The sequence below is a fragment of the Octodon degus genome, unplaced genomic scaffold (assembly GCF_000260255.1).
Source record: "Octodon degus isolate 3935 unplaced genomic scaffold, OctDeg1.0 scaffold00142, whole genome shotgun sequence".
Lineage (NCBI taxonomy): Eukaryota > Metazoa > Chordata > Mammalia > Rodentia > Octodontidae > Octodon > Octodon degus.
This window is the reverse complement of record NW_004524718.1, coordinates 2,417,576-2,435,194: the sequence shown is the minus strand read 5'-3', so window position 1 is coordinate 2,435,194 and position 17,619 is coordinate 2,417,576. Positions and strand designations below refer to the sequence as shown.

Below are 17,619 nucleotides of genomic sequence, written 5' to 3'. Positions count from 1 at the left end.
TATCTTTTTTTCTTTTCTTTTTTTTTTTTTTTTTTGTTGAAACTGTACTTTCGATTTGATTTGAAACTGTCTCATTGCTATCTGTTTATCAATAAAACTTTGAAGAGAAAAAAAAAAAAAGACCCATCCTTTATAGCATTTCTCTACTCAGAAGAGGACATGCTTACAACAGGCTTCCAAGTTCTTTTTTTTTTTTTTATTTTTTTTTCAGAACCAAGGATTGAACTCATACCCTTGCGCTTGCCAGGGAAGCACTTATTCTACTGAGCCATCTCCCCGGCCCCCATTGTATTTTATTGCCTTTCTGTTCACTTCCCACATTTGATTCTGATCTAATATGACAGTGAGTTGCACATGTCAACTGGACTGAGACATAGAGTGTCTGGATATTTGTCCACAAGTCTGTGAGTGATATATGAATTGCTCTGGTGGAGATAAATGGACTAAAGTTAATTGACCTCCTTAATGTGCCTGGGACTGTACCAGTCACATGGAGCCCTGAATAGAGCCAAAATGATGGGTCAGAGGAAATTTCCTCTTGCCTGTCTTGGTTGAAGTTGGGGAATTCTGTTTTCCCTGTTTTCCCATTCTAAGTGAAGTCTTAGATCTTCCTGGGTGTTGAGACAGCTACTTTTGGTCCGGAGTCACATCTTACCAGTAATCTTGGTTCTCAGGTCTCTAGCCTCAGGTCGGATCACACCACTAGGTTTTCTGGGTCTCCAGTACGCTGATTGCATCTCACGTCTGGAACTTGTCAGCCCCTGCACTACTGCAAGATCCAGTTCCTTACAATCTCTCTCTCTGTCATTGTCATTGGTTTTGTGTCTATGGAGAACATTGTCAGGCACATGCGAGAGCCTCTGTTTGTCTCACCCTGCAATTGAACTTCTTTTGACTTAAGCACAATCAGATGCTGCCTACCTACCCTTTCTCCCTGGAGAGCTGAGTAATACCTAGTTACATTGCTTATGACACTATCTATGTTTTAAACAAAATTGTGTTTTAATCACCTACCTTTATGGACCAACCACAATTTTCCTAATTCAGACTTCATACTATCACATTAACATCTGTGATGGTCCACATATTGGCCATCTCTAGCACTGATCTTTGTACTTTTCTGTTATGGTCTCTCATTTAGTCATGTACCCTATTTTGAACTCATGATTAATTAACAATTCTAAGGCAAGCATAAGTTATAATTAGATTGCAGACCACTCCTGAAACTGTCTTCCATATTTTTAATAAAAAGATAAACTTTTCCTTTGTAGAGAAGCTCTCACTCTACAGCGCAGGCTGTCTTGAACTGACCATACAGCCCATGCTGGCCTTGAAGGTGATCCTTCTGCCTTTGCCTCGGGAGCTAGAGTTGGTGCCATCTTGCACAGCAATAATAAGCTTATTTAGTGTGGTTTAGAGAGGGCCGTGTAGTGTTAATTTACAAGTGCTAAATATGAACTACTACAAACCAAATAAATTTATTTAAAGGACCAAATTTGAATTTTATAGTGATGCTCTATGAAGCGTATTGCTTTTAAAGATGTACAGGGATTTAAACCCATGCCTTTGATGACAGGTAGTTAGATAGCCATACAACTAGTAAATGCCTATAGCAACTACACAAGAGTGTTGGGAAAGGCAATTTTTCACGTTCTAGTAGTTCTTGACTTCCTCTTAGAAGATACCAGAGAAAATATGGAATAAAAAACATAGTCCCAGAGTAAAAAAAAAAAACCTACTGCAAAACCTCTATTCATCTCTACAGTTGAATTTGAGATTAAATTCTGAGTGACAGAAGGGATAAGAAAAGAAGTCTCCATGTTTGCTTCTCTTACCATTACATACACACAATAATTTTCAAAATTATTTTTATAGCATTGTTAGTATCTTTAAAAATATATGCAAATGATATCAAATTTATTGGTCTCTATCTCCTATTGGCTCTACCAAAAATTGGAATGTCTTGGGTTTAAGTTTGATACTCTGAGTGGCACTGAGGATTTTTTAGCTCTGCTAGTTCAAGTGAAGAATCAAATATGAGCAATGAAGATTCTTGCTAAACACAAACCTCCACACTCCAGTTTCAACACGCTTGATGGCACTGCAACACTCCCACCCAAAAGTTTTCTTTTCACTTTCATACTACAAGTTGAGAAGCTTTTAAAATTGTTCCCATTCTTATAAAACAAAAAGCATTTTTACCTCACTGCCCTAACCCTCCAACCAGAATTCCATGTTTTTAAAATTTTTATCTGATATGAACTTTTATTTAGCTTTTCATGAATTTAAAATATTTGTTTTGGACAGAAAATTAATCAATAACTTTAGTTAATTTAATTAATTAATTAATTAATTAATTAATTTTTGTGGTACCAGGGATTGATCTCAGGACCCTGCGCTTGTCGGGCAAGCGCTTATTCTACTGAGCTATCTGCCCGGCCCTGATAACTTTATTTAAAACATACATTTTTTTCTATGCATGTGAATATTTCTTATATTAAGTAAGGAGAGCATAGCATGAATCACATTATCTCACATTTTTTGGGTGTGCTGGGGGTGTAAAAGAAAATACGTTTCTCTAAGTCCTCAAAAATGAAATCATTAGGAGAGAAAAGTCCAAAGAATGAAATAATATCAGCACTAGGTAATGATAGTAAATTTCCTGCTATTGCTTTTGCTTTATACATGGCATGTACACCGCTATTGCTTTACACATAGCATTGCAAGTTTTGAAAAATGAAAGGACATAATTAAATAAAAAAAGGCTAGCTATATTTGACCCCAAATAAAATTAGTGAAAATTTAAAAAAAAATTTAAACCTTAAGTTCCCCAAGTATACAAACAATATGTAGGTAGTCACATACTTTCAAAGAATTTCTGCACTGTGAATATTTTTAGATGTTGGAGATGAGGGTTACTGATATCTTAGAACAGAAGAAAATTCAATTGGTGGACAACATATGAGGCATTAGTCAAATTATTGGCTAGAATACTCCACATATTTTTATATCTTTACTACAATTTAAGAATGGAAATCAAAAAGGGAATTTAGAATTACACTTAGTTTTTGTATTCCACATATGATTAACAAAATCTAATTTTTTGTTTTAATCATAAAGGTATCAATTATTTGGAGCCATGTTCTAATTTCTTTCTTCTAGGGCTAGAATTTAACAAGCAGACTTAAGAAGAAATTGTAAAGTAGTTTTAAGTGGGAAATTTATAACATTAATTGTCTCTATTAAGAATAAGAAATTCTTGGGCCAGTGAGATAGCTCAGAGGACTAAAGCACTTGCTTAGGCAAGTGCACGGACTGATGTTCGATCCCCAGCACCACATGCTGTCCCAGCCCTACCCACAGGACATGCTGGGATGGCCAGAGTCAGGGCCTAGTAGCATATACCTATTATCCCAGGGTTGGAGAGGTTAAAAGCAGGAGGATCACTACAAGACCAAGCTACAGAGTGAAAGTTTGCAATGACCAAATACATTTTAAAAAAAGAAGAAGAAAGAATTCTTATAACCAAGTTCCTAGTTGCACACATTGATAAGGTAACAAAGAAGAAAAAAGTAAGAAGGAATTAACAATAAAATTGGAGCAGAAATAAAGGAAACAGACCCTAGAAAAACAATTCAAAAGATCAATAAAACTGTAAGTAGTGTTTTTGAGAAGATAAAATCAATAAACCTTTACGTAGAATAAGATAGAAAAGAAAATGTTCAAATAAATACATTAAAAGTAAAAGAGGAACTGTAACTGATACCACAGGAACACGAAGCACCAAGGAAATTTCCCCTGAAAGATTATATGCCAAAAATTTGTTAGCCTAGAGGAAGAGGATGAATTCCTGTACTACAAATCTACCAAGAAAGACTCATGAATGAGTAGAAAATCTAGATAGAACAATAGTGAGAAAGGAGATGAAATCAACAGTAAAATGTTTCTCCATGCAGATACGCTTAAGCCTTGATGACATGGCTGGTGAATTATGCCAAATGTATGAAGAAGGATAAGCACTAATCCTTCTCAAATTCCTGCACAGAACTAAAGAAGAAACAAACATCTGAGCACATTTTGTAAGGTCAAAGCAGCCCTAATACCAAAGATGGCTAGGGTCATAACAACAACTAATTATAGGCCAAAATCATTAATGAATTTAGATGGAAAAATGCTCAACAAAAATTACTATCCAAGCAAATTCAACTGTATACAGAAGAATCCTTTTTCATGTAAATATTTATAACATGTGAAAAGGTGGGTCAACATATGCAAATCATTAAATGTGATATTCCAATTAGTATAAAAGAAGCTAAAGTCACACAGTCACTCAACAGTTGTATAAAAAGCATTGAACATAATCCAATATCTTTACATGTTAAAATTCTGACCAGGCGAGGGATGTCAACATAACAAAGGCAATATATGATAAACCCACAGTGACACTGTGCTTGATGAAAAGCTAAACCTTTTCCTCTGATATAAAGAATATAGGGGATAGGGGTATGCCCACACTCCCTGATGATGTCCAAATTAGTACTCATTGTTCTATGTTTAGCCAGCACAAATAGGCAAAAGAAAGAAAGTACATCAAAATTGGAAAAGAAATTAAATTGTCACATTTACAGACAATATACATAATCTGATGTAGAAATTCTATATATTGAACACACAATTTTTAATTATCAACTTACCTTAATAAAGCTGAGGAAAAAACCCAAAATAACTAGATGTAAAGAAATGCAACACTTACCATCTCTCTTTTTTTTTTTTTGTGAAAAATAAGCTTACCACTGACCAGAGTATGAAGTAAAAGCCATATCTTTATAATCAGATGTATGAGAAATATGTCTCCATAGAAATAAAATTTTATTTAAAAAATTTTAAAGTGTAAATTTAAAAACTCTGTCAGTAAAGGCATACTATCCATAAAGAAAGGAAAACTAATTTAGTTTTAAAACATGAAAATGAAACATTTGAAAACACTTATGCTATTGTAAGATTCATAAATGGAATACATACTGGGTTTAGAAGAATAGTAAGGAAAAGTTCTCCTCCTTTGATACTTTTATCCAATTCGTGGGGTCCTCCTGGGTACTCTTTGTAGAAAATAGTGTGGGTAAACAACCCACAGGTCTGCCGAGGGAGGACCTGAGGAAAGAGTGAGGTAAGCGTAACACATTGGTATGATTTAATAGAGAATTTCACCACTGTCTCATGAATTCAGAGTCTGCAAATCAAGAATTCATACTGGAGTTCCTTGGCGGCCAAGGTCAAAACCATAGTGAAATCAGAACTACAGATACAAGAACTAAGGTTAAGAAATTTTTGCCAGTTATATAAATCTAACCTACCATCTGATTTACATAAAAAGAGATGATGTTAAAAAATTCTTAAAAATAAAATTCTTCAGGTCAACTTAGTTAAATAAAAAAGATAGCCCCCATGGTATAATTTTCACTCCACTAGAACATTGCTTTCCTTCTGACATTCAGTCTCAGGTTGTCTTCAGGTTCTGGAATTCGGAATAGTCAATATCCATGAGCTCTTCAACATTTGTTTGGTTTTTACTATACTCTGAATTCAAATTATATCACAGTTGTAGTCCAATCATCAAATGATTATTTTTGGCATACTTTATGGTTAATTCTGCTGTGAATCCAAATGTTCAAGAAAAAGATCCAAGTAATTTCATCCTAAAAACTTATTTTGAATAATAAGTCACTTATAACCTAGTGGAAAAAATGTATTCAATTGCCCAGAGTAGCTATAATCATACTATTTACTTATAGTTCATAATAGTTTGTGTTAAATTCAAAGTAATACAACGCATGCAGTATTGTTAAAAGAAATGTTTACATTTCGAAACATATTGAGTGGTAATACAACCCAATACGTAAAAAATTGTGTACTGTCACTTTTATAAGAATTCTGGATTTCTTTTTTAATTTTTTTTTTTTTTGGCAGAATCAGGGATTGAACTCAGGCCCTTGTGCTTGCCAAGCAAGCACTTACTCTACTGAGCCATCTCCCCAGCCCAAAATTCTGTATTTCTATGGAAATAACTACTTGCATCACCAATGGGCTTACTTAAATTTTAGTTTTCTTTCTTTCCTCTGGTACCACTGCACAACAAAATAAGGTTTCATGATAAATGAGTATTCAGAAATAGCTAGCTCTAAATAGGCATGTGTGCCTTTTTCTCCATTTTAATAAGGTTTAGATGGACAGATTGATTGTGAGAGGGAACAAAAGATAATTCTAGCAGCAATGCGAATAATGAAACAAAACAGGGTAAATATTTAAGAGCAGAAGAAATTTTGCAAACCCTTGTTCTGATTTTGATGACTAATAAGAAAAACATTGCCTAAGGCACTGGAAATAGGATAGGCATTTGAAAAGAGGGTATTTTTGATCAAAGCAAATGTCTACCACTTTTTATTCTAATGAATAATTATAAATTCCCAACTGAATTCATTTGGTTTTATTATCATTTATAACAATTGAAATGAAATTCTTTAATCAGATATTATTTTTTTTCAATGAAATTGTACCATTCCTCTTAGAGTACACAAGAAAAAGATAATGAGAAAGATCTGTATCCTAAAACATTCCAAGCATCTGAAAGCCAAAATAAACTGAACAGATATTTAGCTCTCAGGATATATTTGTTCAATTCTGCCTGCTGATAGTACAACAGTTTGAGAGGTGCTTTCCTGATCTATGGAGCTACAATCTGCTTTTAGTTCTTCATAAAATCGGTGAAACAGACTGTACTAACAAATGCCTTATGAGAAGGATCCACAGTTAAAATTTCAATCCTGAAACTTCCATAGGTTACCTACGTAAAATACATTGTCAATATTTCCAATTTGTCTTAGCCTTGTTAAGTTATTACACAGCTTCCGAATCAAGGGACCACATAACAACATGTTAATGTGTGAGCAGTCACCACAGTGTTTTCTTCTTTTATTTTTCTTTTGGTGATACCGGACATTGAACTGAGGACCTTGTGCTTGCCAGGCAGGTGTTTATGCACTGAGCTGTCTCCCCGGCTCCCACCATAGTGTTACGTTGGGAATTTCTGATATCTTACGAAAGAGATTTGGCATTATATCCTTAGAAGAAATGGCAATCCGAATTCATTCCACATGGAGATGCTAAGAGTTTTCAAACAACACAGCAGTACGTTCTCACCATGATGCTATTGTGGATGAAGCCTTTTCTATACCGTGCAGGTTTCAAATGTGGATATTCTTCGGTGCTGGTGACCTGAATACCCCAGACCTTCTTCCAAGCTGCATACAGCTGAATATGAACGGGGTAGACCCCTGAGTGATGCGGGGCCACAGCATAGCCCATGTGCACAGGTATTCCATGTTCCTGAAAGAGGCCAGAAGAACATCATGATAGAGTGTGGTCAGTTGATTCAATCAAAATTGTTTCCACAGTTCTCTGTTTAGGTTACATTGATTTCTATGCTGAATTTGAGAAATTAAAAAAACTAGCAAGATTAATTTTTAAAATCTTTCTGCAGCTCACAATTTTGTAGAGCTCTGATGGTATAACAAAAGGTAGTAGTTGTTTGGGGCATGTGGTGATGTGTCTGAGAGAGATGAATTCTGAATTTTGAATACAGAAAGTTGTGGAAGGAGAAGGAGATGAATTTGCCTTTCCTTAGATAGATATAGGAAATAAAATAAATTTTAAAATGTCTAACTTAAGCAAGTGCCCAAAGATGGAAGAGCCGAGAGAAAGAGAGAGAGAGAGAGAGAGAGAGAGAGAGAGAGAGAGAGAGAGAGAGAGACAGATAGACTCAGACACACAGAGAGAAACAGACAGAGATACACACACAGAGAGAAGTAAGTATGAACCTTACCATAAGGAATGAATTTTCCTAAGTAAAAAGGGATTTGGAATTAATTCTATTTGACTAGTCAAAGCATGAAGGGCTAAGATCTGCTCTATATTTTCAGAAAGTTCTAGAGACATGTTAAGATGAGCAGTATGTGAGGAGCTATGTCAGCATACCTGTTAGGGAACTAGTTCTAGGATGCAGATTAAGGGAAATTGGGCAACAATAACAGGTGATGGGTGGTCAGATTACAAAACAGGCGTTATTAGCATAGTAGATCCAGTGATGTTTTAAATACAGAGGGTAATGGAAAGGCAAAGGTTAAGATTCTGCTCTTGGTTTAAGATTTTAGTAAATCAATTTATTTTTATAAAACAAGCACTTTGCTGGGAGATATTTACCTTGGGTAAGCAGTCAGCTCAGAAGGAAAATTAAAGCAAGATACAAAAACCATGTCGAAGAAGGTATTGAATTCCTAGTACATGAAATAGAACTGAAGTTTTCTAATTTCTACTTCATTCTATCTTCCCTGTTAAATGCTTATCTGTTTTATAAATGGTCCTAGTAGGATTGGATCTCATCCATTGAGGTTATAAATGACAGTGCACAGTCATATGAAAGCTGATTGAATCAATAAACAGAACACCAAGTGTTGACTTGACAATTGCCATTTATATTTTCTATTACATAGTACACAGCATAGGAAAAGAATTCCATTTGGTGTAATAAACAAGCAGTAAATGGATCACATACCTACAATGTCTAAGTCATATGCCACACTTACCTTAGAAGATGGGCTCTAAATATTTAACAAATCTCCCTCATTCTTCCTTCCATGGCATGACCCCTCGTTGTAGAACCAAATTCTCTTCTCTTTCATCAAAACTAAGAGTTTGCTAACATCTATTACAATAAATGACTCTGTAGCAAGACTGAATTATGAAATCAATGCTGTAAAATGAACCAGAGTCTTTTGTGAGGCACTAGGGAAAACTTATTTCTTATGTTTCAGAAGAAAAACACTTCTGAGAACTGGTACTTTTCCCTTTCCTCCCTTTCCTTTTCCCTTTCCTTCCTTCTTTTCTTTCTTGCTCCCTCCCTCCCTCCCTTCTTCCCTTCCTCCCTTCCACAGTGGTGAACAAACCCTGGGCCTGATGTGAGCATTCTAGCGCTGAGTTCTGAAACATGTATTTTTCAGGACAAGGCAAGGTCAGAAAAGTCCACTAACAAGTAACTAGAAGTTCCTAGAGAACTCAGGCAACTGTTGTAACCCTGAGCCAGCATTGGGAGCCATGCACCGTGCTGGGAGAAACCTCAGGTTCCTCCAGCTTCTCCTTGTTGTCAGGTGAATGATCCCAATGTAGCAAAGTGAGCAATTTTCCAGTAGCCCAATGTTGCCAGTCCATGCTGAGACTGCCTGAAGTAGATGTGTGATTCCCCGTAAAAGAAATCTAGTTAAATCTGTTCAATGTCTTCTGTCTGATAAATACAATTTTAAGACTATCACATTAAATGTATTAAGATTCAAAACAAATGGGAAATATGTTTTCCTCTTACTACTCTATTGAGTGGTACATATGGAAATATTTTTATATGTCATGCCCTATAATTTGAAGAGTGACATAAACATGTGTGAATCCTAATAATATTAATAATAATTTTCTAGCCTTCCTTTTTATTACTGTATGGTGGATCTTTGACTTAAGAATTCAGTTCATTCCTGAGGGCCAGTTGTAACTCAGGTTGCCAGTGGGCTCAGACTCTTCTACACAGCCTTCGAAATCTCTCTCCTGTACTCAGGCATCTTTCAGTGCCCATATAGAGACATTAAGCCAGCATTTCTCAATTAACCCATAGAGGGAAGGATGCTGTAATGTTCCCTCCACAACTCTGTAAAGGTTAAATTTGTTTCTGAGAATATCTGGAGGAAAAAGCAGCTTGCATTTTGGTCATAACTGAAGGATTTGGTGATACAATAAAACTATAATTCCAGCCGTAACCCAAGTTTATATATATGGCTGGCCATAACTTGACCAGTATATATTGTTTTATTCCAAATTTAGAGATGAGAATCCTAGGTAAGTATGTCAGTTTTTTAGAAATAAAGAAATAAAAAATAAAATCACTAGAGGGGCTTGAAATATCAAGCAAAACTGTATCTCTTTTAAAAAAACATTTCTTTCTTGACAGGTAGTAAAATGAATTGTAGAACTTTTCATGAAAAAGAAGAAGGTAAAAATCAATTGATTTGGTGAGTGGGAAGGAAGGGTCAGTAAAAAGATTTTATACTTATTGATTTCTAAGAGCTCAATCTATCCTACTCATAAGGTCATCTTGTCACATTGGCAACTAGAGCTCGATCAAAATAGTAAATCACACTAGATAATTATGAGTTTATATTTTTCCAGTCTAAATGATAACACAAAGTGAAAAGTAATTCCCTAGTAACTCTTTCCTGTTATCAAGGGGCTTACTGAACTAGAAACCTTCATTCTTTCCTGTCCAGAGCTTAAATCCCATGTTACAGAGATTTAGCCAGCCGAAAAATGAACTAAGCATCCTATTTCCACAAGACCACAAACATTACAAAATTTGAACAGGTTTTTGATGTAAATATAAGGACCACTTGAAACTGTATAAAGCAATATAAATACAGAGCAAATAAATTTAAATACAGCTACTTATTTCTTAGAACAACTTTCTCTTATAGGATGAAGGAATTCTGTCATCGTAGGATATGCCAACAAAATATATTCAGGAGAGCTTGGCTTTAGCTCCTATTTGCACTTACATTAAACTCTTAGGTAGAGAATAAGATACTATGGTAAACTTGAGGATATATATTTATATATATTTATATACATTTAGTATTTAAAAAACCTACTGCAAACTATATAATATAGCACTAGATTTCTAACAGTTACAGAATTGATTTATTTTATTTTAATTTCCAAATTAATTCCTACTGGCTATATATCTTTGCTATTAATTGCTTGGTGCTGATATTTGTTAAGTGTTTTTATATTTACATATACTATGAATCTCAAAATAATCCTTTGAGCAGTTTAAATGTCAGTATAACACGTGAAAACCAAGGCTTGTGGACAACAGGACTTGCTCATGTTAGCAGTGCTCACAACAGCTATTCTTCCCGTGCTTTCTACATCCAGTCTCTGATTTTGCTTTTCCACTAAACTGTTATAACTATGACTGAAAGGAATTGATTTTGGGGCAGCCCAATAGCTCAGTGGATTAAAGTGCGGTGGTGCGCCTGTAATCCCAGATCTTAGGAGGCTGTAAACAGGAAGATTGCTACTAGTCCAATCTAGTAGTGAGACCCTGAACACCCTGTAGACTCTTCCCTAAAATACACACACACACACACACACACACACACACACACACACACGAATTGATTTTAATATATGCTGTGAATTAGAATCCTATCCATTTTTATTTTATACTAGCAGAGTTTGAAAAGCAAAATACCATGTTTAAGTTTTTCTTCCTTCTTTTTTTTTTTTTTTTTAATTCTGTTTTTATGCCAGAAGTCAAACCCCAGGCTTTGTGCTTACCAGGCAGGCCCTGCACTGCTGAGCCGCACATCCCCAACTAATAGAATGTTCCTGACTCTTTGGTAGCTATCATATTTAATTGACAGGCATTCCAGCCGATTATATTTGCTCAGATCCATTCGGGAGAGTTGCAGGGAGGCAGAAGCCAAATTCTGGAAGCTCCTGGCTCCTGTGACTGGAGAGTAAGCTCTGGAAACTAAGAGCCTTTGTTGTGGAGTCCTTGGTGTCTGTCATAGGGCAGTGGTGAAAACTCCACTTGCAGACTCAGAAGTGGCACTGTGGGGACCAGTTCTGAGCAGCTCTGGGTTCCTCTGGGTTCCTAGCTGTGTGGCTTCCTAATAAATATATAAGGTTTAAGAGGGTCAAGTGATGGGCTGGCCAAATAGCTCAGCAGATTAAAGTGCCTGGAAGCAGGTACACGGGCCGGGGATTCAATCTCTGGGCCTTGTTGTGCTGGCCCCGCCCCCGAGGCGTGCTAAGAGGATGGTTGTGACTGAGCGTGGTGGTGCGTGCCTGTAATCCCAGCACTTGGGAGGCTGTAAACAGGAGGATCACTACGAGTCCGATCTAGTAGTGAGACCCTAAACACCCTGTAGACCCTTCCCTAAAATACGAGAGAGAGAGAGAGAGGGAGAGAGAGAGAGAGAGAGAGAGAGAGGGGTCAGGTGAAATATTTACTTGTTTGACTTGTAGGAAAGCAATAGAAGAGCTTAGCAAAGTATTTCTCAATGTTTCTCTTATAAAATTTATTAATATGTACAAACACCTACTCATCTTATGGGATCATCTCATGTTATGAATATTATTGTTGAATCTTGTGTACTAAACAGCCAGTGGATAGGAAACAGTAAACAGAAAACTACAGACTATTTAAATAGTACATTTCAAACATAGATCAAAACAGTTGCATTCAACTCATCTCATATAATCATGTTTGAGTTGATAGTTGGGGCCAGGTGCTTTGTTAAGTACTAAGGATACACCAGGTATAAGATGTGGCTTATCCCCAGAAAAAATTTGAGATATAGAGATAGCCATAGAATCAATTAGAAAAAGGCATTCTATTCTAGCTGAGTTCAGCCCAAGAGCCTTTGATTTAAAAATACTGTCATTAGGTGACTCTGTGGCACAATGGATAGCCCATTGAATGTCTAGTAATGAATAAAAATACTGTCATTTTTATAAAAATACTGTTATTTTTACCTTGTGTGTATTCTACTATTTCAGAAAATTCATGTCCTTCACATGAATATCTAAGAAGGTTGAAAATCATTTCCAACTAACATTATCTACGAAATGAAAATAGAAAACTTTTTTGTTGTAGAGGTCTGAAATTTTAGTCTTCCTTGACATTTTATTAGTAAGCAGATAAAGGAAAATCAATGTAAAATTATGTCTAAGAAGCATCTATTAAGAATGGAATACAGATAATTACTACTTGTGTCTCTGTGTAGAGCTCTAGTGACATTCAGTCTTTGGCCCAGTATGTTATGTTGCTGACTTTTATTATCACCAATCAAGAGGAGGGCCAGCCAGTTAGCTCAACAGACTAAAGTGCCTGCTTAGGTAGAGCACAGCAGCCAGGGTTTGATCCCCAGACTTGCTGTGCCAGTCCCACCCCCGGGGCATGTTGAGCTGGCGATTGAGACTAGGGGTGGCAGTACATACCTGTAATTGCATAGCTTGGGATGATGAAAACAGGAGAATCACTATGAGTCCAATCTACGTAGTGAGACCATATATATGATAAAATACTAGTGCTCCCCAGAAGATGCTTTGCTTATAATTTCTAAGAAACAATTAGTAAATACAAACTTTTAAATTAAAAGGATCCCAGTGTAAGGGCCAGACAAATAACTCAGCAGGGGCCGGGGGTTCGATCCCGGAGTGCACTGAGATGGCAATTGAAACTGGGTGTGGTGGTGCATGCCTGCAATCCCAGCTTTTGGGAGGCTGTAAATAGGTGAATCACCATGATTCCAATTTAGTTGTGAGACCCTGAACACCCTGTAGACCCTTCCATAAAATACAAAAAAAAAGGATCACAATGTACAAACCTCATAAAATACTGAAACTGCTCCAGATGATTGTTATAGAAAAAGCAAATATTTTCAGTCTTTGTTTCAAGTAAAGTATCTATATATGATTAGAAATAAGGATAACATTTTAAGAAAACATTATTAAATTTCATATATTTCCCATGAACTAGAAACTATGTATATTAAAAATAAAATTTAACTACTAATAAACTAAAAGTCTTTAAAAAATTGGTTTAGATTCAAATATCAAATGCATATTCACCTACCAAATAATTTTCAAATAATCATTTTTATTTTGATACATATGTGCTTTTTCCCCATCAAAATTTTTTTTATATAAAATAGTAACATGGACATCTGGGAATATGGCTGTATGGTAGAACATTTACCTAACATGATGCTCTGGATCTGATCCACTATTTTGAAAGTATTAACAATAACATAATCATATAATTTACTCTAAAGAAATCATCAGGTGATCTTTTGTTATGTTCAGAATAAAGTCCAAGTTATTTAACTTTGCCTTCCAAATCGTGGTAATTATTTTCTTTAGGAAATGTTCTCTTTCATGACAGTTTGTGTTTGTTCCAACGACTGTTGGCTCTCAGTCATCCAAGAACATTGAACGCCTTGACTCCTGGAACCTGACCACTTGTGCCAGATTATTTCCTTTCACAGCATTGTCCCAGGAATCTGTCAGATTGCATGGAATATGAGAGGCACGAAGCAGAATACTTATTCTCCCAAACAGTAGTGTAGAACTCCTAGCTCAGCAATAAGTTGATTGGGTTTGAATTATGTTTTGCCCACTGTTAATTCTACGACAACAAAAGATTCCCTTAACTTTTCTGTGCTTCATTTTTTTTTTCTTTTAGGAAGGAAATTATGTGGATAATATTAGAGAATTAGCTCAAGAGGGAAATAAACGAATTAATATTTACAATGCTTGAAGTAGTCTATATTTAATTAGAAGCTTTATTTAAATTTCTACTTATCTAGGAAAAATATATAGATCATTTCAGGGAAAATACCATTTCAGTAAATTCTAGCCTAAAGATCACAGTCTTTATCAAGGACAGTGAATGAGGATTGAAGCAGAACAATTTACGGTAACAGAAACAGGAAAATGCAAGTTTCTGTCTAAGTCTCGCAGAGATGGGGCAGAAGGTGAAAGTTGAAATAATAGGAATTAGTCTGTTGTCACTACTACTTTTTACAACATGCTCCCCATCCTAGGGGCAAAAGTATGGTTCTCAAAAGTTCCGTTGATCTGCTGCTTCCAGTTGGCCGAGACTCCTGGTAAGAGTTCAGAGAAGGAAACTGAAGCTAAAATACTCATTTACTTAGCTCCTTTCATGTGTTGTGCTGTTGGACTCCTTTAATCAAAACTATACAACTGTGAAGGTGCTCTCAGCTCTGTTACACATCATTGTTTTTCTAGATACGACCTTTGCCTCTTCAAGTGCCACCATTTATACCTCTCTGTCTACCCCAACAGTGGTTAATCTTAGGATACTCCCTGGCCTTATACATCACTTATCCTTTTTTTTTTGTATTCTAGGGAACGGTCTACAGGGTGTTCAGGGTCTCACTACTAGATTGGACTCATAGTGATTCTCCTGTTTACAGCCTCCCAAGAGCTGGAATTACAGGCGAGCACCATCACACAACCATCTCACTTATACTTTTTAAAAAATTGTTCTTTCATTAATTCAGAGCTATTATCATTGTCATTTCTAATCCTTTGGCATTGGATAGGTTACAGGTAGTTATTACAAAATCCCTTTTGATCCTGACAGCACAGGGTAGCACGATGATGAAGCCTATCACATAAGTAACATGAAGAAGGACAGAGCCCCCTGAAATGACCCCAGTTCTGCTGGAGGAACTGGTGATACCCTCCCCACAGCACTCCTCTGCAAAGGAAGCCCTCCTAAGAAGTGGGAAAAGGGATGCACAGACATAATGCAGAGAAAGAAAGAGCCATAGATGAGCAGGGCATCACCTTGGTGTTGAATTTTGTGGCCAGTCCCTAGTAGATACTTTTTAGAGGAGCTGACACACTGCAGAATGTTAGAGAGAGGAAAGAAAGGTAAAAAAATGGGGGTGGAAATAATTGGATCTATAGACACACAGGTGTCATTCTCTGGGTTCAACAAAATTAGCTAGGGCAAAAACTTGCAAATTGAATTAAATTATCTCTACAGAGAGGTAGAAGAGGCAAACAAATGCTTTTTTTTTTTTCCTATTTTTATAACTCTCTGTTTATACTCCTGGAATCATGGCTTAGGAAAACAGCCCTTAATAAAATTGGCATGGTTTTACATCTCCAGTGCTTAGCATAGTGCCCTATATATTGTTGCTAATTAATCCATGTATTTTAAAGAAATAATATATTTTTATTTAATAAATAATCAAAGTTGTTTAAGAAATTAATATGAGTATAAATGAATGCACTTGTAGTAAAAACATTATGCATTAAACAGTACCTCTTTGAATCTAACAGCATTGATTTATTTCACCTAAATATGCAACTTCTAGGGAATGACACAAATTCTAAAGAGAATAGATGTCATTATCTGCTTTTACTTTGAATAAGGACTTGGGATTATATTGTTACCTTTGAAAATGATACCAGAATCATTGAGTTTTGCACTGTGTTTGGAGCTTGAAATGGTCTCCTGTCTTCACAAGTGATAAAAGTAATGACTGTGTATCCTTAGAAATTGTCTGACTCAGTCTTGCTACTTCATGGACTGAAGCCCAGTACATGGTGACAAGTCTCTGGGGGAGTCCTTTGTACAAATGGATTTTTATTTGGAAAAGAAAATAGCAGAACAATGGCACTGTGTCTACAGTGTTGAACTTTCTGATCCTAAGTGGGGCTATTTTTGACAAGCAAGAAACTTCCTTTAATATCCCAGTTCCTACCAAAGACCTGATTTGTAGCCCAAGACTAAACAAGTCTTCACTCAAACCATGCAAACTGTCTGATTTCAGCTAATTTGGTCCTTGTATCATTAGTTATTCATGCTAAACAGTCTGACTTTTTAAATAATCACAATATACAAGATACTGTAGTTCATTAATTCTCTTCATCCAGCACATATTCATTATGTACTCAGGACATATAAACAACCATTCTAGCAACATAGGATATAGCAGCGACAAACAGAACAATGTTTGCCATCAGAGAGTTTATATTTTAGTGGGGTGAGACCAAGATTATACAAAATAAAATGAGCAGACATAATATGAGGTCATAAGAGATATGGAGATAAAGAAAGCAACAATGGGGAAAGAAAGAAAGGCCAGAGGTTAAGTAAGATTAAGTAGAGTAGTTAGAAAGATTCTGATAGAGAAAGTGATATTGTGAACCACTGTTTGAAGTCCCTAGGGATTCAACTAGAGTTCAGTCTGCATATAGCTAATTTGAAAAAGATCATTTCAGGCAGTGAGGATAGCATATGTGCTCTTATGAGTTAAAAGCATGTCTGACATTTTTAAGAAGCTTTTGGAGAAAAGTCACTGGAAGGAGAGAGTAGCAAGAGGTGATGTCAAGAGTCAGGTTGCTGCCAATAGCACAGCTAGTTATGAGCAAGTAGAGGGGGAAGGGTTCACATTTGCTTTTCCACAGGCTGCACCATGAAGCATGGCTGAAGAGAAAGAATATATGCACACATTTAGCTTCATATACATCCCTAAAGAATGTTGGCGTTTATTGAGTAAGATGAGGCGCTTCTAGAAATTTCTCAGCAGATATACAATACTACTCAGTCTATCATTACAAAATTATTATAGCTATGGTGTAGCCAGTTGACTGAAGAATGATAGGGAGAAATTGAGGAGGTAGGCCATTGAGACGACATAGATGGGAGATAACCACAGCTTGGACCACACAAGAACAAGGTAGCTATGGGTAGAGTGTTCTTTTTTTTTTTTTTTTTTTTTTTTTCTTGTGGAGGTGAAATCAGTAGAATTTAAAGACAGATTGCATATGAAAAAAAGTAAACAGCTAGAAGGATGGAGTTTCATCCAGTGAAGTGGGGAAAGTTAAAACTAGGATAGGTTTTGGACAGAAATATAAGCATATACATCATGTAATGAGATTAAATATCTAATCCTATATTTCAAGTAAGAAGTGAAATTA

The 17,619-nt window shown here is 35.9% G+C and overlaps 1 protein-coding gene across 1 annotated transcript in view; it reads right to left on the bottom strand.

Moving 5' to 3' along the window:
• Ndst4 (N-deacetylase and N-sulfotransferase 4) overlaps nt 1-17,619 on the bottom strand; it is a 358,303-nt gene that overhangs the window by 116,131 nt on the left and 224,553 nt on the right. Inside the window, exons 5-6 of the mRNA XM_004641792.1 lie at nt 7,198-7,383; nt 5,023-5,151 (exon numbers count right to left, since the gene is read on the bottom strand). Of these exons, the coding sequence (XP_004641849.1) occupies nt 5,023-5,151; nt 7,198-7,383 (315 nt within the window). The remainder of the gene's footprint in view (nt 1-5,022; nt 5,152-7,197; nt 7,384-17,619) is intronic.